This window comes from Bombina bombina, chromosome 2 (assembly GCF_027579735.1).
Source record: "Bombina bombina isolate aBomBom1 chromosome 2, aBomBom1.pri, whole genome shotgun sequence".
Lineage (NCBI taxonomy): Eukaryota > Metazoa > Chordata > Amphibia > Anura > Bombinatoridae > Bombina > Bombina bombina.
In genome coordinates this window covers 493202712-493228554 of record NC_069500.1, presented here as the reverse complement: position 1 = coordinate 493228554, position 25843 = coordinate 493202712, and the positions used below count along the sequence as shown (strand labels likewise).

Sequence of the window (25843 nt, the reverse complement as noted above, 5' to 3'; positions counted from 1 at the left end):
CAATATTCTGAACCCAGGGATCTGGGACAGTTTGAAACCAAGCCTCAAGAGGTATGAACTACTGGATCGGGGGCCACATCTTCATGCGGTTTTAGAAGAGGGGACGGATTTCTTAGCTTGTTTGGATTTCTTCCAGCTAGCATTAGGCCTCCAGACTGATCCAGAGAAAGTTTGCTCTTGAACAGAGGAGTCAGTTTTCTGTTTATTTTGACGAATGGAACGGAAATGATTAGGAGCATTGGATTTTCCTTTAGACTGTGTTTTAAAAAGAAAGACTCCCTTACCCCCAGTAATGTTAGAAAAATAATCTAAATCAGACCCAAATAAATTCTTTCCTTAAAAGGAAAGACAATCAGGACTTAGACACCATATCAACATGCCAGGTTTTAGCCACAAAGCCCTCCTGGCAAGAATTGCTAAAGACATGCTTTTTAAATTTTCTTAAAATTAAATAAAAGAATTTGCACTCTGAAGGAAACTTAATAGATTTGCACTAACAGGGTCATCAGAAAAATGTTCTGAAACCAGTAAGTAGAAACAGCTATATCAGCAATATAAATAGCTGGCCTGAGAATATAACCAGTATGTAGAAAGGTCCTTCTATAAAAAGGATTCTAACTTCCTGTCTAAAGGGTTTTAAAGGAATAGTAGTACGTTTAGCTAGAGTGGAAATGGCTCTATCCACTTTGGGAACCGTTTCCCATAACTCTAGATTAGCAATACGTAGCAATGAGATAAGCTGACTCTGTAGCGTATGCTGAAAAAATGGATATTTATTGGAAGTCCAACATTAGAAGTCCAACATTAATGCTGAATAGCATAATCACAGTCAGGAACGCCTGACGCATTCCTGACTGTGATCTTGCTATTCAGCATTAATGTTTGACTTCTAATGTTGGACTTCCAATAAATATCCATTTTTCAGCATACAATACAGAGTCAGCTTATCTCATTGCTACATATTGTTTGTTTCCTATCGGTTGGGCATACCGCTTATAGGATTTGCTGCTCGCTTGCTACACTTGCCTTGGACCCGGGCTTACTCTCCACCCCTCCGCGTCCTGCTCCGAACCTGAGCGCCTAGCTGCGTCACTGGTGACGCACCCGGAAGTGCGCTACTATACCGACAAGTCTCTTTGCACGCCAAGGACACGCAGGCTGCACCCACTCGTAAAGGTTTCATCGCCAGTCTGTGAGGAAGTACAGCAGTGTGCCCAGGCACCCCACCAGACCAGTGGAGGGTAAGAGACTACACACTTTATGTATATTCACCTACACCTTTGACATCTAGGCTGAAGAGGAGCTTATCGACACTTAAGGAACTGTTGGAGGATTTTGACCTTGAGGTCCTTGACTCACATTACCACATTTTCACCTTTGTCCTTTTGCACACGGACTGTATTGGGACATATAGCCTTATTGGGTCCTCAATATATACCTTTGGAGAACCCAAGGGTTATTGATTGAACACTCTTATTCTTTGCATCTATGTACTCTAGATTAGCAGCAGGTAAAGGATATAACTTTTAAATCTTGCAGAAGGATTAAAAGACATGTGGCTTAGAACATTCCCTAGCAATCATGTCAGACAGCATCAGGCACAGGGAAAACCTCAGGGAGATTAACAACAGTCTTAAAAACGGAATGTAAACGATTTACAAAGTTTAAGACCAAGACCTCTTTTTTAAAAAAAAAAAAAAAAAAAAAAAAAAAAAAAAAACAACCAATATGTTCAGCTTTAAACAAAAAAAAAAGAGGAAATATCAGGATCTACTTCAGATGAGGAACCCTCATTCTCAGAGGAAACTAAACCATCTGAAGATACCCCAGTATCCCAGGGATCAGGGAACATAGCACTTGTAGAAGGTAAAATCTGAACTGGCCTTTTACTCTTATTTGAAGATGGAAGAGCAGCCAAAAGCCTCAGACAGCAGCCTTGATGATTACTTTCATAGCAGGCGCCAACACGTCCGTATTAACCTGTAATGAACAAAGAGTAGGTGCATTAGTAATCAAAGAAACGGCATTAGATTGGCCTGAATGCATAAACAAAGCTAAACATGAGGCACATAAATGAGCTGAAGAAAGTACTGACAATAAACACACCTAGTAGGCTGGGTCTAGAGCTAATAAGATATGGATAGTTAAAGGTATTTATAATAAAAAACAGAATTTATGTTTACCTGATAAATTACTTTCTCCAACGGTGTGTCCGGTCCACGGCGTCATCCTTACTTGTGGGATATTCTCTTCCCCAACAGGAAATGGCAAAGAGCCCAGCAAAGCTGGTCACATGATCCCTCCTAGGCTCCGCCTACCCCAGTCATTCGACCGACGTTAAGGAGGAATATTTGCATAGGAGAAACCATATGATACCGTGGTGACTGTAGTTAAAGAAAATAAATTATCAGACCTGATTAAAAAACCAGGGCGGGCCGTGGACCGGACACACCGTTGGAGAAAGTAATTTATCAGGTAAACATAAATTCTGTTTTCTCCAACATAGGTGTGTCCGGTCCACGGCGTCATCCTTACTTGTGTGAACCAATACCAAAGCTTTAGGACACGGATGAAGGGAGGGAGCAAATCAGGTCACCTAAATGGAAGGCACCACGGCTTGCAAAACCTTTCTCCCAAAAATAGCCTCAGAAGAAGCAAACGTATCAAACTTGTAAAATTTGGTAAAAGTGTGCAGTGAAGACCAAGTCGCTGCCCTACATATCTGATCAACAGAAGCCTCGTTCTTGAAGGCCCATGTGGAAGCCACAGCCCTAGTGGAATGAGCTGTGATTCTTTCAGGAGGCTGCCGTCCGGCAGTCTCGTAAGCCAATCTGATGATGCTTTTAATCCAAAAAGAAAGAGAGGTAGAAGTTGCTTTTTGACCTCTCCTTTTACCAGAATAAACAACAAACAAGGAAGATGTTTGTCTAAAATCCTTTGTAGCATCTAAATAGAATTTTAGAGCGCGAACAACATCCAAATTGTGCAACAAACGTTCCTTCTTCGAAACTGGTTTCGGACACAAAGAAGGCACGACTATCTCCTGGTTAATGTTTTTGTTAGAAACAACTTTTGGAAGAAAACCAGGTTTAGTACGTAAAACCACCTTATCTGCATGGAACACCAGATAAGGAGGAGAACACTGCAGAGCAGATAATTCTGAAACTCTTCTAGCAGAAGAAATTGCAACCAAAAACAAAACTTTCCAAGATAATAACTTAATATCAACGGAATGTAAGGGTTCAAACGGAACCCCCTGAAGAACTGAAAGAACTAAGTTGAGACTCCAAGGAGGAGTCAAAGGTTTGTAAACAGGCTTGATTCTAACCAGAGCCTGAACAAAGGCTTGAACATCTGGCACAGCTGCCAGTTTTTTGTGAAGTAACACAGACAAGGCAGAAATCTGTCCCTTCAAGGAACTTGCAGATAATCCTTTCTCCAATCCTTCTTGAAGAAAGGATAGAATCTTAGGAATCTTTACCTTGTCCCAAGGGAATCCTTTAGATTCACACCAACAGATATATTTTTTCCATATTTTGTGGTAAATTTTTCTAGTTACAGGCTTTCTGGCCTGAACAAGAGTATCAATAACAGAATCTGAGAACCCTCGTTTTGATAAGATCAAGCGTTCAATCTCCAAGCAGTCAGCTGGAGTGAGACCAGATTTGAATGTTCGAACGGACCTTGAACAAGAAGGTCTCGTCTCAAAGGTAGCTTCCATGGTGGAGCCGATGACATATTCACCAGTCCTGCATACCAAGTCCTGCGTGGCCACGCAGGAGCTATCAAGATCACCGACGCCCTCTCCTGGTTGATCCTGGCTACCAGCCTGGGGATGAGAGGAAACGGCGGGAATACATAAGCTAGTTTGAAGGTCCAAGGTGCTACTAGTGCATCTACTAGAGTCGCCTTGGGATCCCTGGATCTGGACCCGTAGCAAGGAACCTTGAAGTTCTGACGAGAGGCCATCAGATCCATGTCTGGAATGCCCCACAGTTGAGTAATTCGGGCAAAGATTTCCGGATGGAGTTCCCACTCCCCCGGATGTAATGTCTGACGACTCAGAAAATCCGCTTCCCAATTTTCCACTCCTGGGATGTGGATTGCAGACAGGTGGCAGGAGTGAGTCTCCGCCCATTGAATGATTTTGGTCACTTCTTCCATCGCCAGGGAACTCCTTGTTCCCCCCTGATGGTTGATGTACGCAACAGTCGTCATGTTGTCTGATTGAAACCGTATGAACTTGGCCTTTGCTAGCTGAGGCCAAGCCTTGAGAGCATTGAATATCGCTCTCAGTTCCAGAATATTTATCGGTAGAAGAGATTCTTCCCGAGACCAAAGACCCTGAGCTTTCAGGGATCCCCAGACCGCGGCCCCAGCCCATCAGACTGGCGTCGGTCGTGACAATGACCCACTCTGGTCTGCGGAAGGTCATCCCTTGTGACAGGTTGTCCAGGGACAGCCACCAACGGAGTGAGTCTCTGGTCCTCTGATTTACTTGTATCTTCGGAGACAAGTCTGTATAGTCCCCATTCCACTGACTGAGCATGCACAGTTGTAATGGTCTTAGATGAATGCGCGCAAAAGGAACTATGTCCATTGCCGCTACCATCAAACCTATTACTTCCATGCACTGCGCTATGGAAGGAAGAGGAACGGAATGAAGTGTTTGACAAGAGTTTAGAAGTTTTGTTTTTCTGGCCTCTGTCAGAAAAATCCTCATTTCTAAGGAGTCTATTATTGTTCCCAAGAAGGGAACCCTTGTCGACGGAGATAGAGAACTCTTTTCCACGTTCACTTTCCATCCGTGAGATCTGAGAAAGGCCAGGACTATGTCCGTGTGAGCCTTTGCTTGAGGAAGGGACGACGCTTGAATCAGAATGTCGTCCAAGTAAGGTACTACTGCAATGCCCCTTGGTCTTAGCACCGCTAGAAGGGACCCTAGTACCTTTGTGAAAATCCTTGGAGCAGTGGCTAATCCGAAAGGAAGCGCCACAAACTGGTAATGCTTGTCCAGGAATGCGAACCTTAGGAACCGATGATGTTCCTTGTGGATAGGAATATGTAGATACGCATCCTTTAAATCCACCGTGGTCATGAATTGACCTTCCTGGATGGAAGGAAGAATTGTTCGAATGGTTTCCATTTTGAACGATGGAACCTTGAGAAACTTGTTTAAGATCTTGAGATCTAAGATTGGTCTGAACGTTCCCTCTTTTTTGGGAACTATGAACAGATTGGAGTAGAACCCCATCCCTTGTTCTCCTAATGGAACAGGATGAATCACTCCCATTTTTAACAGGTCTTCTACACAATGTAAGAATGCCTGTCTCTTTATGTGGTCTGAAGACAATTGAGACCTGTGGAACCTCCCCCTTGGGGGAAGCCCCTTGAATTCCAGAAGATAACCTTGGGAGACTATTTCTAGTGCCCAAGGATCCAGAACATCTCTTGCCCAAGCCTGAGCGAAGAGAGAGAGTCTGCCCCCCACCAGATCCGGTCCCGGATCGGGGGCCAACATTTCATGCTGTCTTGGTAGCAGTGGCAGGTTTCTTGGCCTGCTTTCCCTTGTTCCAGCCTTGCATTGGTCTCCAGGCTGGCTTGGCTTGAGAAGTATTACCCTCTTGCTTAGAGGACGTAGCACTTGGGGCTGGTCCGTTTCTACGAAAGGGACGAAAATTAGGTTTATTTTTGGCCTTGAAAGACCTATCCTGCGGAAGGGCGTGGCCCTTACCCCCAGTGATATCAGAGATAATCTCTTTCAAGTCAGGGCCAAACAGCGTTTTCCCCTTGAAAGGAATGTTAAGGAGTTTGTTCTTGGAAGACGCATCCGCTGACCAAGATTTCAACCAAAGCACTCTACGCGCCACAATAGCAAACCCAGAATTCTTCGCCGCTAACCTAGCCAATTGCAAAGTGGCGTCTAGGGTGAAAGAATTAGCCAATTTGAGAGCACGGATTCTGTCCATAATCTCCTCATAAGGAGGAGAATCACTATCGATCGCCTTTACTAGCTCATCGAACCAGAAACACGCGGCTGTAGTGACAGGGACAATGCATGAAATTGGTTGTAGAAGGTAACCTTGCTGAACAAACATCTTTTTAAGCAAACCTTCTAATTTTTTATCCATAGGATCTTTGAAAGCACAACTATCTTCTATGGGTATAGTGGTGCGTTTGTTTAAAGTAGAAACCGCTCCCTCGACCTTGGGGACAGTCTGCCATAAGTCCTTTCTAGGGTCGACCATAGGAAACAATTTTTTAAATATGGGGGGAGGGACGAAAGGTATACCGGGCCTTTCCCATTCTTTATTTACAATGTCCGCCACCCGCTTGGGTATAGGAAAAGCTTCTGGGAGCCCCGGGACCTCTAGGAACTTGTCCATTTTACATAGTTTCTCTGGGATGATCAAATTCTCACAATCATCCAGAGTGGATAATACCTCCTTAAGCAGAGCGCGGAGATGTTCCAACTTAAATTTAAATGTAATCACATCGGGTTCAGCTTGTTGAGAAATGTTCCCTGAATCTGAAATTTCTCCCTCAGACAAAACCTCCCTGGCCCCCTCAGACTGGTGTAGGGGCATTTCAGAACCATTATCATCAGCGTCCTCATGCTCTTCAGTATCTAAAACAGAGCAGTCGCGCTTACGCTGATAAGTGGGCATTTTGGCTAAAATGTTTTTGATAGAATTATCCATTACAGCCGTTAATTGTTGCATAGTAAGGAGTATTGGCGCGCTAGATGTACTAGGGGCCTCCTGAGTGGGCAAGACTCGTGTAGAGGAAGGAGGGAATGATGCAGTACCATGCTTACTCCCCTCACTTGAGGAATCATCTTGGGCATCATTTTCAGTGTCACATAAATCACATTTATTTAAATGAGAAGGAACCTTGGCTTCCCCACATTCAGAACACAGTCTATCTGGTAGTTCAGACATGTTAAACAGGCATAAACTTGATAACAAAGTACAAAAAACGTTTTAAAATAAAACCGTTACTGTCACTTTAAATTTTAAACTGAACACACTTTATTACTGCAATTGCGAAAAAGTATGAAGGAATTGTTCAAAATTCACCAAAATTTCACCACAGTGTCTTAAAGCCTTAAAAGTATTGCACACCAAATTTGGAAGCTTTAACCCTTAAAATAACGGAACCGGAGCCGTTTTTAACTTTAACCCCTTTACAGTCCCTGGTATCTGCTTTGCTGAGACCCAACCAAGCCCAAAGGGGAATACGATACCAAATGACGCCTTCAGAAAGTCTTTTCTATGTATCAGAGCTCCTCACACATGCGACTGCATGTCATGCTCCTCAAAAACAAGTGCGCAATACCGGCGCGAAAATGAGGCTCTGCCTATGATTAGGGAAAGCCCCTAGAGAATAAGGTGTCTAAAACAGTGCCTGCCGATATTATTTAACAAAAATACCCAGATTAAATGATTCCTCAAGGCTAAATATGTGTAATATATGAATCGATTTAGCCCAGAAAATGTCTACAGTCTTAATAAGCCCTTGTGAAGCCCTTATTTACTGTCTGAATAAAAATGGCTTACCGGATCCCATAGGGAAAATGACAGCTTCCAGCATTACATCGTCTTGTTAGAATGTGTCATACCTCAAGCAGCAAAAGACTGCTCACTGTTCCCCCAACTGAAGTTAATTCCTCTCAACAGTCCTGTGTGGAACAGCCATGGATTTTAGTAACGGTTGCTAAAATCATTTTCCTCATACAAACAGAAATCTTCATCTCTTTTCTGTTTCAGAGTAAATAGTACATACCAGCACTATTTTAAAATAAACTCTTGATTGAATAATAAAAACTACAGTTAAACACTAAAAAACTCTAAGCCATCTCCGTGGAGATGTTGCCTGTACAACGGCAAAGAGAATGACTGGGGTAGGCGGAGCCTAGGAGGGATCATGTGACCAGCTTTGCTGGGCTCTTTGCCATTTCCTGTTGGGGAAGAGAATATCCCACAAGTAAGGATGACGCCGTGGACCGGACACACCTATGTTGGAGAAATAACACTTTAATAGTTACAAGCATGGATCCATGTTACAATCAAACAGACATACTTAAAATAAAATCTAAAAATACATTAAAAGCAGTTGAGAAAGAATCAAATAAAAGACTTCTTCGTTTCTAGTAGCGCTTGATTGGACTGATCCCCTTTCTAAGTGGGACCGTTATTCCTCTAGCACCTTGCTACAGGTGAAGGTAGCCTTGTTAGAGGTTATAACAAGAATCTCAGTGTGTTCTTTAGTGAAACTGTATCGATTAACCCAGATACTTTTTGGTGGAATGTAGTGTGTAGTGGTGATGCAAAAAAGAAAAAATACTAAACCTTGCTAGAGGTAGTAAAAAAGAAATTACTGATCTTTGCTAGAGGTAGTAAAAAAGTGAATCCTCGTGTGTGCCCCACACACAAAATGAATGTAAACTATTTAGAATCTAAAAGTGAAAACTGTAAAAGGGTGTAAGTAATGTGACATATAGTAAATCATGTGACAAAGATATAAAATATAGAATGAATCAATTGGAAATAATCGAACAATCTGTGCAAATCAAACGGTCAAACAGATGAATGTAGCTATATGCAAAAAACGAAAACAAAAAACATAATAAGTCCTTGAGAAAACAATGTTCAATCCATCAAATCACAACGTGAAAAAAAGTGCATAATAAAGATTGAAAAAACAGTGGCCACTGTAATAAAAAGATGGTTGTGTCCCTGATAAATCCTGTGGAATAATGGCAGCCTGTAATAATACCGGAAAATGTTGATGTAAAAAGGCTACATCAACATTTTCCGATATTATTATGCTTTATTATGCACTTTTTTTCACGTTGTGATTTGATGGATTGAACATTGTTTTCTCAAGGACTTATTATGTTTTTTGTTTTCGTTTTTTGCATATAGCTACATTCATCTGTTTGACCGTTTGATTTGCACAGATTGTTCGATTATTTGCAATTGATTCATTCTATATTTTATATCTTTGTCACATGATTTACTATATGTCACATTACTTACACCCTTTTACAGTTTTCACTTTTAGATTCTAAATAGTTCACATTCATTTTGTGTGTGGGGCACACACGAGGATTCACTTTTTTACTACCTCTAGCAAAGATCAGTAATTTCTTTTTTACTACCTCTAGCAAGGTTTAGTATTTTTTCTTTTTTGCATCACCACTACACACTACATTCCACCAAAAAGTATCTGGGTTAATCGATACAGTTTCACTAAAGAACACACTGAGATTCTTGTTATAACCTCTAACAAGGCTACCTTCACCTGTAGCAAGGTGCTAGAGGAATAACGGTCCCACTTAGAAAGGGGATCAGTCCAATCAAGCGCTACTAGAAACGAAGAAGTCTTTTATTTGATTCTTTCTCAACTGCTTTTAATGTATTTTTAGATTTTATTTTAAGTATGTCTGTTTGATTGTAACATGGATCCATGCTTGTAACTATTAAAGTGTTATTTTTATTATAAATACCTTTAACTATCCATATCTTATTAGCTCTAGACCCAGCCTATTAGGCGCTTTGGTTCTTTTATCCATTTTTCTACTCATTTGTTGACTACTAGGAGTCAATACCCAAAGCTAGGGTCACCTTGTGGCAGGCGCTGAGTGTACCACCCACTGTTACCAATAAACACACCTAATAATGGTGGAAAGGTGTTCAAGAGACTCAGTTTCAAAGGGTAAATTTAGGGACAGAATTCTGCTGCTCCATTATAGCATTTAGCAAAGCAATAAACACTATAAAACCCCTTAAGAAGGAAGGAAAGGAAACCTAAGCAGCTTTACAGAGACTATCTTTACAAAGCCGAGCTGAACAAACATTACTATTGAACGGGCAGCAAAAAACAAAACGTATGTATAACCGGAAAAACGTGCGCTAACCCGACATGTGTTCACCAATGCACGGACATGTGATAAACAGACAACAAAATCCAGTGTGCAAAACTATCATTTAACTCTTAGAAGTCTAACAACTGTGTAACACTCGTCCACTATCAAACAAGTAGCAGACAGCCACATCAGTATTGAAACATATAAGCAGAGGTTATGGAATAGGAGTATAATGTAGAACATAAGGGGAGGCAGAAGACGTGTCACTGCAACCAATTGCAGAGGGGCTATGAAGAATTTCCCATCAGGTGAAACCATTGGATCATGAACCACACCCTAAATACATCCCTCTGACAAGCACTGTACTCTGAGGAGAACCGGGTTTCAACATAGACTGAACACCCCTTTCTCTCAAGAACACATGCACATCTTAATTCTTCAACCAAAGTAAAGACTGAGGTATGTGTGCAGTGGAGAGCGGTTTATCGAGTTCTTGGGATTCAGGAATATTTGCCTCCTTCTAGTGGAAGAGAAGAGTAATTCCCATGAGTAATGGATTGTGGACTCTCACCACTTGTAATATATTATATATTTATTTAGTTGGTGACTGCCTTTAAAGTGACAAAGTCAAAATTAAACCTTTATGATTAGGATAGAGCATGCAATTTTAAACAACTTAACAAATTAAGACATGCGAATCAGACTATTGAGCCAAAAGGACAGAAAAACAGCTGTGGCCTTCTTAACCTTGCGCTTAACTGAAAACAGAATGAACAAGAAAGAAGATTGACGAAATTCCTCGGTATCGTGAAGGTAAAACTTTAAAGCTCTAACATTATCCAGATTATGAAACAACCTATCCTTAAGAGAGGACGTATTGGGACAAAGAAACTGAACAACAATTTCCTGACTGGTATGAGTTGAGACAACCTTCGGTAAGAACCCAGTATTTGTCCAAAGTACAGCCGTATCCGAATGAAACGCCATATAAGGCGGGTCACACTGAAAGGGCAGAAAATTCTGAACTTTACAAGCAGAGGAAACAGCGAACAGAAACAACACTTTGCATGTTAGTAACTTATTATCATTAGAATACATAGGCTCATACGGAGCCTGTTGAGAAACTCTAAAAAGATTAAGGCTCCATGGAGGAGAAATAGGTTTGAAAAAAAGGTCTAATTCTAGCAAAAGATTGAATAAACGACTGAACATCTGGCAGACGAGACAACCTCTTATGCAACAATACAGAGAGCAGAAATCTGACATTTAAGAGAACTAGCCGACAGGCCTTTCTCCCTCCATTGATATACAGTCTTCACTTTGTGCCTAGGGAATTCATGTTCCGAGCACCAAGACAGATAAGCCCTCCACACCTAATGGAAAATACGCCTGGTAACGGGCTAAATCAGAGTATCAGACACCGCCTAAGAGAATCCTCTCTGGGACAAAATTATTTGTTCAAACTCCATGCAGTCATCCTCAGAGAATCCAACTAAAACAATTCCCAAGGAGGGAACGGAGGGGACGTGCTCCGGATAATCAGTACCGGTGATAGTTATGTGGTTAATTGGTGTTAATCAGAAGGTCGGATAAAAAATTCAACCAAAAAGCGGAATAATAAAAGTGTATATCACCCAAAATGGTAAAGAATGATAAAAAGGATCTTGTCACACAGATTTCTTCTGTCACGAGGCCGCTCCTCTGGTTCCCGGTGTGGGGGATAATCTAAGTAATCAGAAAAGAGAAAGAGGGCGCCTCATAGTGTGAATCTGTCTGGGTAACACCGCTAGATGAATGAAATAGAGAGGCTTACCAGATTAAGTTGCACCGTACTTGTGACCGGTGCTAAAAGACAGGCTAGCACACTGGTCCGGTTTGCCGGTCAGTAGTAGCTCCAAGAAACCTTTGTCCGGTATTGACTGCAAATCTTCTGAGTGGGTCCCAGCTGTATTCCAGGAATTATTAATTAGTGAATCAGGTATAAAGGTGTTTCCTTTGAAAAGGATGTAAAGACAACTTAAGAGTGTCAAATATAAAAAGAAACGTTAATTCTCGTATCTCTGCAACGCATTTCTCGACCCAAAGACCTGGTCGTTTCCTCAGGAAGTACAAACTGAATACAATTCATTGAAATAGATATCATTAAATACATGTGTGAAACAAAACGGAAGTTGTCATAATTATGGAGCTCCAATAGTAACCTTAGTTAATTCGTCAATACAAAATGTTTTTCTTTTTGATCTGCATTGTTTTAAACAATAATAAAAAGCCTTAAAATCCAGTATAATCCTTTCTCAACTAAAAAAACTAGTAAATATGTGTATGTTCTCTTAAAAACAAACTTTCCTAAAAGACAGCATGTTTGTTAGCTAAAAAAGACATGACGCTGGCATACATGTATATGTTTCATTAGGAAACAATCTTTCTCGTTAAACATCATATTAGTTAGCAAGGATAACATATTCCTGATATCTGATGATTTTCTGGCTAACAAATAGTAACTAGTGACATTTTGGAAAGAAGAGAATGTATGTGTGTGAAAAGCAGCCTGAAATAAAATATTAATAAATGTTGACTCGTTGTTAGATGGTTTCTTTCATGTTTAAATTGTTATTTCCTTATTTAGTTGGATACATTTTACACAGAGAAGATTGTAACATTTTTGCATATCAATTTTTCTTAAAATAAGAGATATTTAGTCAATAATGACTTATATTTAGACCTCATGAGAGACTTTGCGGAAAATTATACCATAAAATAAATGATAAATAAAAACCTAAACTGATGTGTAATACTAATGTGCAGAAAAAAATCCTGTTGTATCTATGTGTAATCTCGCTTGAGATAAAAACATAATTTATGCTTACCTGATAAATTTATTTCTCTTGTGATGTATCGAGTCCACGGATTCATCCATACTTGTGGGATATTCTCCTTCCCTACAGGAAGTGGCAAAGAGAGCACCCACAGCTGAGCTGTCTATATAGCTCCTCCCTTAGCTCCACCCCCCAGTCATTCAACCGAAGGCTAGGAAGAAAAAGGAGAAACTATAGGGTGCAGTGGTGACTGAAGTTTTTTAAATAAAAATATACTGCCTGTCTTAATAAACAGGGCGGGCCGTGGACTCGATACATCACAAGAGAAATAAATTTATCAGGTAAGAATAAATTATGTTTTCTCTTGTAAGATGTACCGAGTCCACGGATTCATCCATACTTGTGGGATACCAATACCAAAGCTTTAGGACACGGATGAAGGGAGGGACAAGACAGGGACCTTAAACGGAAGGCACCACTGCTTGTAGAACCTCTCTCACAAAAATAGCCTCCGAAGAAGCAAAAATATTGAATTTGTAAAATTTGGAAAAAGTATGAAGCGAAGACCAAGTCGCCGCCTTACAAATCTGTTCAACAGAAGCCTCATTTTTAAAAGCCCATGTGGAAGCCACTGCTCTAGTAGAATGAGCAGTAATTCTTTCAGGAGGCTGCTGTCCAGCAGTCTCATAAGCCAAACAGATGGTGCTTTTCAGCCAAAAGGAAAGAGAGGTAGCCGTAGCCTTTTGACCTCTCCGTTTACCAGAACAAAAAACAATGAAGATGTTTGACGGAAATCTTTAGTTGCTTGTAAGTAGAACTTTAAAGCACGAACCACATCAAGATTGTGCAACAGACGTTACTTCTTTGAGGAAGGATTAGGACACAGTGAAAGAACAATCTCCTGATTGATATTCCTATTAGAAACAACCTTAGGAAGAAACTCAGGTTTGGATTGCAAAACCAACTTATCTGCATGGAAAACAAGATAAGGCGAGTCGCATTGTAATGCAGATAGCTCAGAAACTCTTCGAGCTGAAGAGATAGCTACTAAAAACAAAACTTTCCAAGATAGAAGCTTAATATCTATGGAAGCATAGGTTCAAACGGAACCCCTTGAAGAACTTTAAGAAGTCTAGGCTCTATGGTGGAGCAACAGGTTTAAATACAGGCTTGATCCTGACCAAGGCCTGACTAAATGCTTGAACGTCTGGGACATCTGCCAGACGTTTGTGTAAAAGAATAGACAAAGCAGATATTTATCCTTTTAACGAACTAGCTGATAATCCCTTCTCCAATCCTTCTTGGAGAAAAGACAATATTCTAGGAATCCTAATCTTACTCCATGAGTAACCCATGGATTCACACCAATAAAAATATTTGCGCCAAATATTATGATAAATCTTCCTGGTGACAGGATTTCTAGCTTGAATCAGGGTATCCATGACCGACTCAGAGAAACCACGCTTTGATAGAATCAGGCTTTCAATCTCCAAGCAGTCAAACGCAGACGCAGAGAAATTAGATTTGGATGCGTGAATGGACCTTGGATTAGAAGGTCCTGCCTCATTGGCAGAGACCACGGTGGAACTGATGACATGTCTACTAGGTCTGCATACCAAGTCCTGCGTGGCCCCGCAGGTGCTATCAGAATCACCGAAGCCCTCTCCTGCTTGATTCTCACAACCAGACGTGGAAGGAGAGGAAACAGTGGAAATACATAGGCCAGATTGAAGGACCAGGGTACTGCTAGAGCATCTATCAGTACCGCCTGGGGATCCCGGGACCTGGACCCGTAACGAGGAAGTTTGGCATTCTGTCGGGACGCCACCAGATCCAATTCTGGTGTGCCCCATACCCGAGTCAGCTGGGCAAATACCTCCGGATGGAGCTCCCACTCCCCCAGATGAAAAGTCTGACGACTTAGGAAATCCGCCTCCCAGTTCTCTACTCCTGTGATATGGATTGCTGAGAGATGGCAAGAGTGATCCTCCGCCCATCGGATTATTTTGGTCACCTCCATCATCGCTAGAGAACTCTGTGTTCCTCCTTGATGATTGATATAAGCTACAGTCGTGATGTTGTCCGACTGAAATCTGATGAATTTGGCCGCAGCAAGCTGAGGCCACGCCTGAAGCGCATTGAATATCGCTCTCAGTTCTAGAATGTTTATCGGGAGGAGAGTTTCCTCCTGAGACCATAAGCCCTGTGCTTTCACGGAGTTCCAGACTGCACCCCAGCCTAGTAGGCTGGCATCTGTCATTACTATGAGCCACTCTGGCCTGCGGAAACACATTCCCTGAGACAGGTGATCCTGAGACAGGTGATCCTGAGACAGGTGATCCTGAGACAGGTGATCCTGAGACAGGTGATCCTGAGACAGGTGATCCTGAGACAGGTGATCCTGAGACAGGTGATCCTGAGACAGGTGATCCTGAGACAGGTGATCCTGAGACAGGTGATCCTGAGACAGGTGATCCTGAGACAGGTGATCCTGAGACAACCACCAGAGAAGAGAATCTCTGGTCTCCTGGTCCAGATTTATTTGAGGAGATTAATCTGCATAATACCCATTCCACTGTTTGAGCATGCATAGTTGCAGATGTCTGAGGTGTAGGCGGGCCAAAGGAACTATGTCCATTGCCGCTACCATGAGTCTGATTACCTCCATGCACTGAGCCACTGATGGCTGAGGAATGGAATGAAGAGCTCGGCAAGTGGTTAAGAGTTTTGATTTTCAGACCTCCTTCAGAAATATTTTCATTTCTACCGAGTCTATCAGAGTCCCTAGGAAGGAAACTCTTGTGAGAGGGAAGAGAGAACTCTTTTTTATGTTCACCTTCCACCCGTGAGATCTCAGAAAAGCCAACACGATGTTCATGTGAGACTTGGCTAATTGGAAAGTCGACACCTGAATTAAGATGTCGTCTAGATAAGGCGCCACTGCTATGCCCCGCGGCCTTAGCACTGCCAAAAGGGACCCTAGCACTTTTGTGAAAATTCTGGGAGCCGTGGCCAACCCTAAATTCTGAGGAATTGATGATGATGATCTCTGTGAATAGGGATGTGTAGATACGCATCCTGTAAGTCCACGGTAGTCATATATTGACCCTCCTGGATCATTGGTAGAATGGTCCGAATAGTCTCCATCTTGAATGATGGTACTCTTAGGAATTTGTTTAGAATTTTGAGATCCAAGATTGGTCTGAAAGTTCCCTCTTTTTTTGGAACCACAAACAGGTTTGAGTAAAACCCTAGACCTTGTTCCTCTTTTGGAACTGGGCGGATCACTCCCATGGTATGTAGGTCTTCTACACAGCGTAAGAACGCCTCTCTCTTTGTCTGGTTTGCAGACAATTGAGAAATGTGAAATCTCCCCCTTGGGGGGGGGGGGAGGGGGGGAAAGTCTTTGAAGTCCAGAAGATATCCCTGGGACACAATTTCTAAAGCCCAGGAATCGTGAACATCTCTTGCCCAAGCCTGAGCGAAGAGAGAGAGTCTGCCCCCTACTAGATCCGGTCCCGGATCGGGGGCTACCCCTTCATGCTGTCTTAGAGGCAGCTGCAGGCTTCTTGGCCTGTTAACCCTTGTTCCAAGCCTGGTTAGGTCTGCAGACTGACTTGGATTGGGCAAAATTCCCCTCTTGCTTTGCAGCAGAGGAAGCTGAAGCGGGACCACCCTTGAAGTTCCGAAAGGAACGAAAATTATTTTGTTTGGTCCTCATTTTGTTTTATCCTGAGGGAGGGCATGGCCTTTCCCTCCAGTGATGTCTGAAATAATTTCTTTCAGTTCAGGCTCAAATAGGGTCTTTCCTTTGAAAGGGATGTTCAAAAGTTTTGATTTTGATGACACATCAGCAGACCAGGACTTAAGCCATAACGCTCTGCGTGCTAAAATGGCAAAACCTGAATTCTTTGCCGCTAATTTAGCCAGTTGGAAAGCGGCATCTGTAATGAAAGAATTAGCCAACTTAAGGGCCTTAATTCTGTCCATAATCTCCTCTAATGGAGTCTCCATCTGAAGAGCCTCTTCTAGAGCCTCAAACCAGAAAGCAGCTGCAGTAGTTACCGGAACAATGCACGCAATAGGTTGGAGAAGAAAACCTTGATGAACAAAAATTTTCTTCAGGAGACCCTCTAATTTTTTATCCATAGTATCTTTGAAAGCACAACTGTCTTCGATAGGTATAGTTGTACGCTTAGCCAGAGTAGAAATAGCTCCCTCCACCTTAGGAATGGTCTGCCACGAGTCCCGCATGGTGTCAGATATGGGAAACATCTTCTTAAACAGGAGGGGGAGCGAACGGAATACCTGGTCTATCCCACTCCTTAGTAACAATATTCACAATCCTCTTAGGGACTGGAAAAAACATCAGTGTAAACAGGAACCTCTAAATATTTGTCCATTTTACACAATTTCTCTGGGACCACGATAGGGTCACAATCATCTAGAGTCGCTAATACCTCCCTGAGCAATAAGCGGAGGTGTTCAAGCTTAAATTTAGAGGCAGTCATATCAGAATCTGTCTGAGGGAGCGTCTTTCCTGAATCAGAAATTTCTCCCTCAGATAACAAATCCCTTATCCCTACCTCAGAACATTGTGAGGGTATATCAGAAACGGCTACTAAAGCGTCAGACGGCTCAGCATTTGTTCTTAACCCAGAGCTGTTACGCTTTCCTTGCAAACCAGGCAGTTTAGACAAAACCTCAGTGAGGGTTGTATTCATAACTGTGGCCATGTCTTGTAAAGTAAATGAATTTGACGCACTAGAGGTACTTGGCGTCACTTGTGCTGGCATTACTGGTTGTGACAATTGGGGAGAGCTAGATGGCAAATCCTCATTCCCTTCTGTCTGAGAATCATCTATGGCATTATTTTTAAGTGCTAAAATATGCTCTTTATAATTTATAGACATATCAGTGCAAGTGGGACACATTCTAAGAGGGGGTTCCACAATGGCTTCTAAACACATTAAACAAGGATTTTCCTTGATGTCAGACATGTTAAACAGGCTAGTAATGCAACAAGCAAGCTTGGAGAACACGTTATTCAATGAAAAACAACACTTTTTTTTTACAGCATATGTAGCAAGCCTTAGTAAGGTTGCACCACTAGTAAGAATGAGATTAACCCCTTAGTTACCAAACCGGATTGACAAAAGTCTAAAAATCCGGAAATATACAGTCAGCACCTTGCCACAGCTCTGCTGTGGCGCCTACCTGCCCTTTGTTTTGGCTCCAAAACTACTTCTGTGTTGAAGCTTGCTATCCAGAAGTAAAAACAAATGTGCGAAATTAGGCCCCGCCCACCTCATACACGATGTCTGAGGGACCTTAAATTAACACCTCAAGTGTTAAAAACAGCCATGTGGTATAAAAACATTCCAATATAAGCCAAATTAACCACTAAATAAAAGTCCCAAAAAAACGTTTTTCTCAAATCAAAAACGTCTGTTTAAAACCTATAAGTGTCAACCAGCCCTTATGCAAGCTTATAATACTACCCTAAGTGTCTGATTAAAGCTTACTCTTCCCCTCATGGGGATAATGTCAGCCCTTTTCTTGAAATATCCTGTCTTTCTAGAAAAATTGACTGAACATACCTCAGTGCAGTAGAGACTGCAAAACCGTTCCTCAGCTGAAGTTTCCTGTACTCTTCAGCCTCAGTGGGAACAGCAAAGGATCTTAGTTACCAAATGCTAAGATCATCATACTCCTTGCAGAAATCTCCATCCCTTTTCTGCCAGAGAGTAAATAGTACACACCGGTACCATTTAAAATAAACTTTTGCTTGAGAAAATAAAAACTAACATTTTTGTCACCACACTCACTCTGCCCTTCCTAGTACTTAGAGTAGGCAAAGAGAATGACTGGGGGTGGAGCTAAGGGAGGAGCTATATAGACAGCTCTGCTGTGGGTGCTCTCTTTGCCACTTCCTGTAGGGAAGGAGAATATCCCACAAGTATGGATGAATCCGTGGACTCGATACATTTTACAAGAGAAAAATAATTAATTTGTTGATAACTCTGAAAAAATGCGAAAAAAAAAAACTTTTCCCTACTGAATCTATAATAATCATACTAGGAATAGAAGTCTGAAAATTCATACTATATGTGTGATCGTATTAAAAATTTAGAATCAATTAAATGTTGGCCCTAAACTACTGTGACTAATATTACTGTCATTCCAACCTGTCTAATATTTCGATATCCCTAATAAGCAATTTAAAAATGGATGATGTATTGGAAATTTTTTACTTGATGATTCGTCGAATTGAAAACGTGTGTGATGAAAAATGTGTAGCGTTGTGAAAGTTGTTGATGGTGTCAATGTGTGTTGTACTGTGTGATTGGTGAAAATGTAAATATAACCAAAAGGACCAAACTGCTGTGTGTTCCTGAATGCGCAGAAAAAAATCTGTGTCTATTTGTAATCATATTAAGATGTGAAAAAAAGGGGTGGTTTCTGACCCTGATACACTATAATAACAGTGGTAACAGCCCACCCTGTGTGATACTTTAGTATCTCTATTACACTAAAAAACAATTTTGGATAATATGTGAGGGATTTAGACTATGTATATGGGATTCAAACTGTTTGGTATTGGTGTGGAAATAGTGCAAACTCAGATTTGAATATGTCTTGAAGTGCGATTAAATGATTGTAATATTACGTGGAAACCTATTTTGTATCCCTAAGATATGATGTCCAGAACCCAAGGGTTCTGAATGGACCGAGCCAAAACCTCCTGAAACAGAGCTAACCTGCCCCCCCCTACTTGACCTGAACCCAGGTCGGGGACCGACCTTTTATGCTGACTTTGTGTTGATTTTCAGGGCTGTTTGCTCTTGTTCCACACAGGGATTGGCTTCCAGGTACTACTAGACATTTCAGACTTGGCTATTGAAGCACTCCTACGTGTCTACTAGGACGTCCCTTAGATCTAGATGTCTTATACTGCCCCTTCTGCTGAAAAGTCATGTTAAGTACTGGCAGCTATGTATTTTTTTTTAAATTGTATTTATCCCATTTTCTGTAGTCTAGGAACTCCTCCCCATAGATTTTTTTTATTTTGTAGTGTAGTGATCCCTGCCCACTCTCCCTCCACCCCCCAACCATTATTTCTATTTATTGAACATTTCCCCTGGAAGATATATTCTGCAGTGTAGTGACCCTCCCACAACCCCTTTAAAACATTTATGAATCAGTTAAAGCATGAACTTATAACCAACCTTGTAGTTTACTTCATTCTCTTGGTATCCTTTGTTGAAAACTAGACTCAGGAGCAGCAATACACTACTGGGAGCTAGCTTCCGATTGTGGCTGCACATATATGCCTCTTGTTATTGGCTCATCTGATGTGCTCAGCTAGCTCCCAGTAGTGCATTAGTAGTCCAAGAGAATGAAATGAAAATTTGATAACAGAAGTAAATTGTAAAGTTGTTTTTGAATCATGAAAGAACATTTTTGGTTTTCATGTCTCTTTAATGCTACTAACTGTGCATCATACATCTACAGAAGGAATAGCCAACTGTCTTGAAAATAAAGCATTAGAGATAAGCAAGTTCAGAAAATATTTCTAAAGCAAAAATATTACTTTTACACACACCTTTTTTGGCAAAATACAAATCTATATATTTTATCCTGATGCAAACATAGGGCGGTACCTATAAACTATCTAAACATTAACTGGGAAAGCCTTTAATTGAAATGGAGTCAAGTATACACATTAATAAATACAATGTACAGTTCTTTATCACTCAGAGGCATTGATATTACTTCAAAAAAAAATAAAAAATTGTGTAAACCTATTCTTTTATGTACCTACCGGGCATAGCACCTGCCTCTTCCTCAGCCACTTGGGAGACTTGGCTGTTCTGCCTACGTTTAATAGGAGTGCAGCCTGGAGCGTTTCTTCTCATCTCTTCCCGCATACTGTGATACACCGCCACAATATAAGCTACAAGAAAACAAATAGGTAGCTCAAGATTTATCTATGGTATCGGAAGACCATAATATTAAATTATTCACCTGTGTTTAATTCATGTTACATAACAGCACTACCCAAAAACAAAGCTGATTATACGGTGTCCCAAAAGTTAACCCTTACAAAAGTAGCACTGAATTTTCTAGGAATAGTACTGAAAGATCATGTCTCAAATGAGACAGGTAAACAAAAACAATTTATACTTGCCTTTTTCATGGTGGGATTGCATTACTACCACTAGGAGGCGGCAGATTACCAAACCTTAAGAGCCCTATAAAACCCCTCCCACCTCACACATACCTTAGTTTAACGTATAGCCAAGCAGTGAGGTTTAAAAAGGAGTAAGAGCCAAAAAAGATGTGCAAATAAAATCAACCTCTTGCCACCATGAGAGAAATACATTTATCTGGAAAGTATAAATTATGTCTTTCATATAGGTGGCGAGAGTCCACAATTCGTTCATAAGGGAACTAATACCCAAGCTGTGGAAGTCCACAAGCAAGAACAAAAAGGGATGGTTTGTAAAAACAGCTTTTTTTCGCAGAGAAATTAAATCCAGAACCCAAAAGAAGAAAATCTTTTTAATAAACTACCAAAAGCTGCTTCAGAGGAAATAAACTCGTCTTTATTTTAGCATCAAGGCACACAAAGCAACTTTGCAGGTTATTCACCCTTAATCATGCTTGATTAGCATGATTAAGGATGAATAACTCGAAATGTTGCTTGCTGCTTTGTGTGTCTTGATGCTACAACAGACAAGAGTTTCTTTACAAGATTTGGTGCTGTGGTGCTTTTGTAAGTATAAGGGGTGTTTGCAGTTGCCCCTATATCACCTGCACCAGGTATAGAACTATACCTGGTTGGTCTATTGGACTGTAAAATTTTGTAAAGGTATGCAAAGAAGTGGCTGCTTTGCAAGTTTGATCAACTGAAGCGTTATTCTTGAAAACCCCAAGAGGTGGCAACTGACCTAGTAGAATGAGCCATAATACGTTGTGGTGGAGGCTGACCCGCCTCTAAGTAAGCCTTGTGAATCAACAAAGAGGCTAAAGAAATAGAGGCATTCTGACCTTTCCTAGGGCCAGAAAAAACTAAAAACTCTTCTTTCTAATAAAGTAGTCTAATGTCTAATACATGTATATGCTCAAACTGAAGACACTGCAATACCCTTTAACACTAGGTAAGGACTCCTAGAAGGAGGAATAGCCTTGATAACAGGTTTAATTCGGACCTTTGCCGGAACAAAACCAGTGATATCAGGAAGACTAGCAATCTTCCAATAAATAAAAAGAAATGGCAGATATCTGCACTGTCATGTAATTGGGAAATCCTTATCTTAACCATCCTGCAAAAACTGAAGAATCCGAGGGATTCTAAAAGAATGTCAGGAAAAACAGAATTTATGCTTACCTGATAAATTACTTTCTCCAACGGTGTGTCCGGTCCACGGCGTCATCCATAACTTGTGGGAATATTCTCTTCCCCAACAGGAAATGGCAAAGAGCACAGCAAAAGCTGTCCATATAGTCCCTCCCAGGCTCCGCCCCCCCCCCCCAGTCATTCGACCGACGGATAGGAGAAAAAAAAAGGAGAAACTATAGGGTGCCGTGGTGACTGTAGTGTATAAAGAAAGAAATTTTTCAAACCTGATTAAAAAACCAGGGCGGGCCGTGGACCGGACACACCGTTGGAGAAAGTAATTTATCAGGTAAGCATAAATTCTGTTTTCTCCAACATTGGTGTGTCCAGTCCACGGCGTCATCCATAACATGTGGGAACCAATACCAAAGCTTTAGGACACGGATGAAGGGAGGGAGCAAATCAGGTTACCTAAACAGAAGGCACCACGGCTTGCAAAACCTCTCTCCCAAAAAGAGCCTCCGAGGAAGCAAAAGTATCAAATTTGTAGAATTTGGCAAAAGTGTGCAGAGAAGACCAAGTCGCTGCCTTACATATCTGATCAACAGAAGCCTCGTTCTTGAAGGCCCATGTGGAAGCCACAGCCCTAGTAGAGTGAGCTGTGATTCGTTCAGGAGGCTGCCGTCCGGCAGTCTCGTAGGCCAATCGGATGATGCTTTTCAGCCAGAAGGAAAGAGGTAGCAGTAGCCTTTTGACCTCTCCTCTTGCCAGAATAAACGACAAACAGAGAAGAAGTTTGTCTGAAATACTTTGTTGCTTCTAAATAGAATTTTAAAGCACGGACTACATCTAAATTGTGTAACAAACATTCCTTCTTTGAAACTGGTTTTGGACACAAAGAAGGAACAACTATTTCCTGGCTAATATTCTTGTTGGAAACAACTTTTGGAAGAAAACCAGGCTTGGTACGCAAAACAACCTTATCTGGATGGAATACCAGATAAGGAGGGTCACACTGCAAAGCAGATAATTCAGAAACTCTTCTAGCAGAAGAAATAGCAACCAAAAATAGAACTTTCCAAGATAATAACTTGATATCTATGGAATGTAAGGGTTCAAACGGAACCCCTTGAAGAACTGAAAGAACTAAATTTAGACTCCAGGGAGGAGTCAAAGATCTGTAAACAGGCTTGATCCTGACCAAAGCCTGTACAAAAGCTCAGCTGCCAGTCGTTTGTGTAACAAGACAGATAGAGCAGAAATCTGTCCTTTTAGAGAACTCGCTGACAATCCCTTATCCAAACCTTCTTGGAGAAAGGAGAGGATCCTGGGAATTTAATCTTACTCCATGAGAATCCATTGGATTCACACCAACAGATATATCTTTTCCATATTTTATGGTAAATCTTTCTAGTCACGGGTTTTCTGGCTTGGACCAAAGTATCTATCACTGAATCCGAAAACCCGCACTTGGATAAAATCAAGCGTTCAATTTCCAAGCAGTCAGCTGGAGAGAAACTAGATTTGGATGTTCGAATGGACCTTGCACTAGAAGATCCTGTCTCAAAGGTAGCTTCCAAGGTGGAGCCGATGAAATATTCACCAGGTCTGCATACCAAGTCCTGCGTGGCCACGCAGGAGCTATCAGAATCACAGAGGCCTTCTCCTGTTTGATCCTGGCTACCAGCCTGGGAAGGAGAGGGAACGGCGGAAACGCATAAGCTAGGTTGAAGGACCAAGGCGCCACTAATGCATCCACTAGAGTCGCCTTGGGATCCCTGGATCTGGACCCGTAGCAAGGAACCTTGAAGTTATGACGAGACGCCATCAGATCCATGTCTGGAATGCCCCATAATTGAGTCAACTGGGCAAACACCTCCGGGTGAAGTTCCCACTCCCCCGGATGGAAAGTCTGACGACTCAGATAATCCGCCTCCCAGTTGTCTACTCCTGGGATGTGGATTGCAGATAGGTGGCAGGAGTGATCTTCCGCCCATTTAATGATTTTGGACACCTCTCTCATCGCCAAGGAACTCCTTGTTCCCCCCTGATGGTTGATGTAAGCAACAGTCGTCATGTTGTCTGACTGGAATCTTATGAATCTGGCCTTCGCTAGTTGAGGCCAAGCCCGGAGAGCATTGAATATCGCTCTCAGTTCCAGAATGTTTATCGGGAGAAGAGACTCTTCCCGAGACCATAGACCCTGAGCTTTCAGGGAATCCCAGACCGCGCCCCAGCCTAATAGACTGGCGTCGGTCGTGACGATGACCCACTCTGGTCTGCGGAAGCTCATTCCCTGGGACAGGTGATCCTGGGTCAGCCACCAACGGAGTGAGTCTCTGGTCATCTGATCTACTTGAATCATTGGAGACAAGTCTGTATAGTCCCCATTCCACTGCTTGAGCATGCACAGTTGTAATGGTCTTAGATGAATTCGAGCAAAAGGAACTATGTCCATTGCTGCAACCATCAACCCTACTACTTCCATGCACTGAGCTATGGAAGGCTGCAGAATAGAGTGAAGAACTTGACAAGCGTTTAGAAGCTTTGACTTTCTGACTTCTGTCAGGAAGATCTTCATTTCTAAAGAATCTATTATTGTTCCCAAAAAAGGGAACTCTTGTCGACGGATACAGGGAACTCTTTTCTACGTTCACCTTCCACCCGTGAGATCTGAGAAAGGCTAGAACGATGTCTGTATGAGCCTTTTGAAAGAGACGACGCTTGAATTAGGATGTCGTCCAGGTAAGGTGCCACTGCAATACCCCTTGGTCTTAGAACCGCTAGAAGGAACCCGAGCACCTTTGTGAAAATCCTTGGAGCAGTGGCTAGCCCGAATGGGAGAGCCACGAACTGGTAATGCTTGTCCAGAAAGACGAACCTTAGGAACTGATAATGATCTTTGTGGATAGGAATATGTAGATACGCATCCTTTAAATCCACGGTAGTCATAAATTGACCCTCCTGGATTGTGGGTAAAATCGTTCGAATGGTTTCCATTTTGAACGATGGAACTCTGAGAAATTTGTTTAGAATTTTTAAATCCAGAATTGGTCTGAAAGTTCCCTCTTTCTTGGGAACTACAAACAGATTTGAGTAAAACCCCTGACCTTGTTCCACCGTTGGAACTGGGTGTATCACTCCCATCTTTAACAGGTCTTCTAAACAATGTAAGAATGCCTGTCTCTTTATTTGGTTTGAAGATAAGAGAGACATGTGGAACCTTCCCCTTGGGGGTAGTTCCTTGAATTCTAGAAGATAACCCTGAGAGACTATTTCTAGTGCCCAGGGATCCTGAACATCTCTTGCCCAAGCCTGAGCAAAGAGAGAGAGTCTGCCCCCTACTAGATCCGGTCCCGGATCGGGGACTACCCCTTCATGCTGTCTTGGTAGCAGCAGCAGGCTTCTTGGCCTGTTTACCCTTGCATTGGTTTCCAAGCTGGTTTAGTCTGGGAAGCGTTACCCTCTTGTCTAGAGGCTGCAGAGTTGGAAGCCGGTCCCGTTCCTGAAATTGCGAAAGGAACGAAAATTAGACTTATTCTTAGCCTTGAAAGGCCTATCTTGTGGGAGGGCATGGCCCTTACCCCCAGTGATGTCTGAAATAATTTCTTTCAATTCTGGCCCAAAAAGGGTCTTACCTTTGAAAGTGATATTAAGCAATTTTGTCTTGGAAGATACATCCGCCGACCAAGACTTTAGCCAGAGCGCTCTGTGCGCCACAATTGCAAACCCTGAAACCCTGAACTGCAAAGCGGCATCTAAAATAAAGGAATTAGCTAACTTAAGTGCGTGAATTCTGTCCATGACTTCCTC

The 25843-nt window shown here is 41.9% G+C and overlaps 1 protein-coding gene across 1 annotated transcript in view; it reads right to left on the bottom strand.

The window, feature by feature from the left end:
* POLE (DNA polymerase epsilon, catalytic subunit) overlaps positions 1-25843 on the bottom strand; it is a 571199-nt gene that overhangs the window by 39080 nt on the left and 506276 nt on the right. The window contains exon 44 of the mRNA XM_053702214.1: positions 20513-20644. Within this exon, the coding sequence (XP_053558189.1) occupies positions 20513-20644 (132 nt within the window). The remainder of the gene's footprint in view (positions 1-20512; positions 20645-25843) is intronic.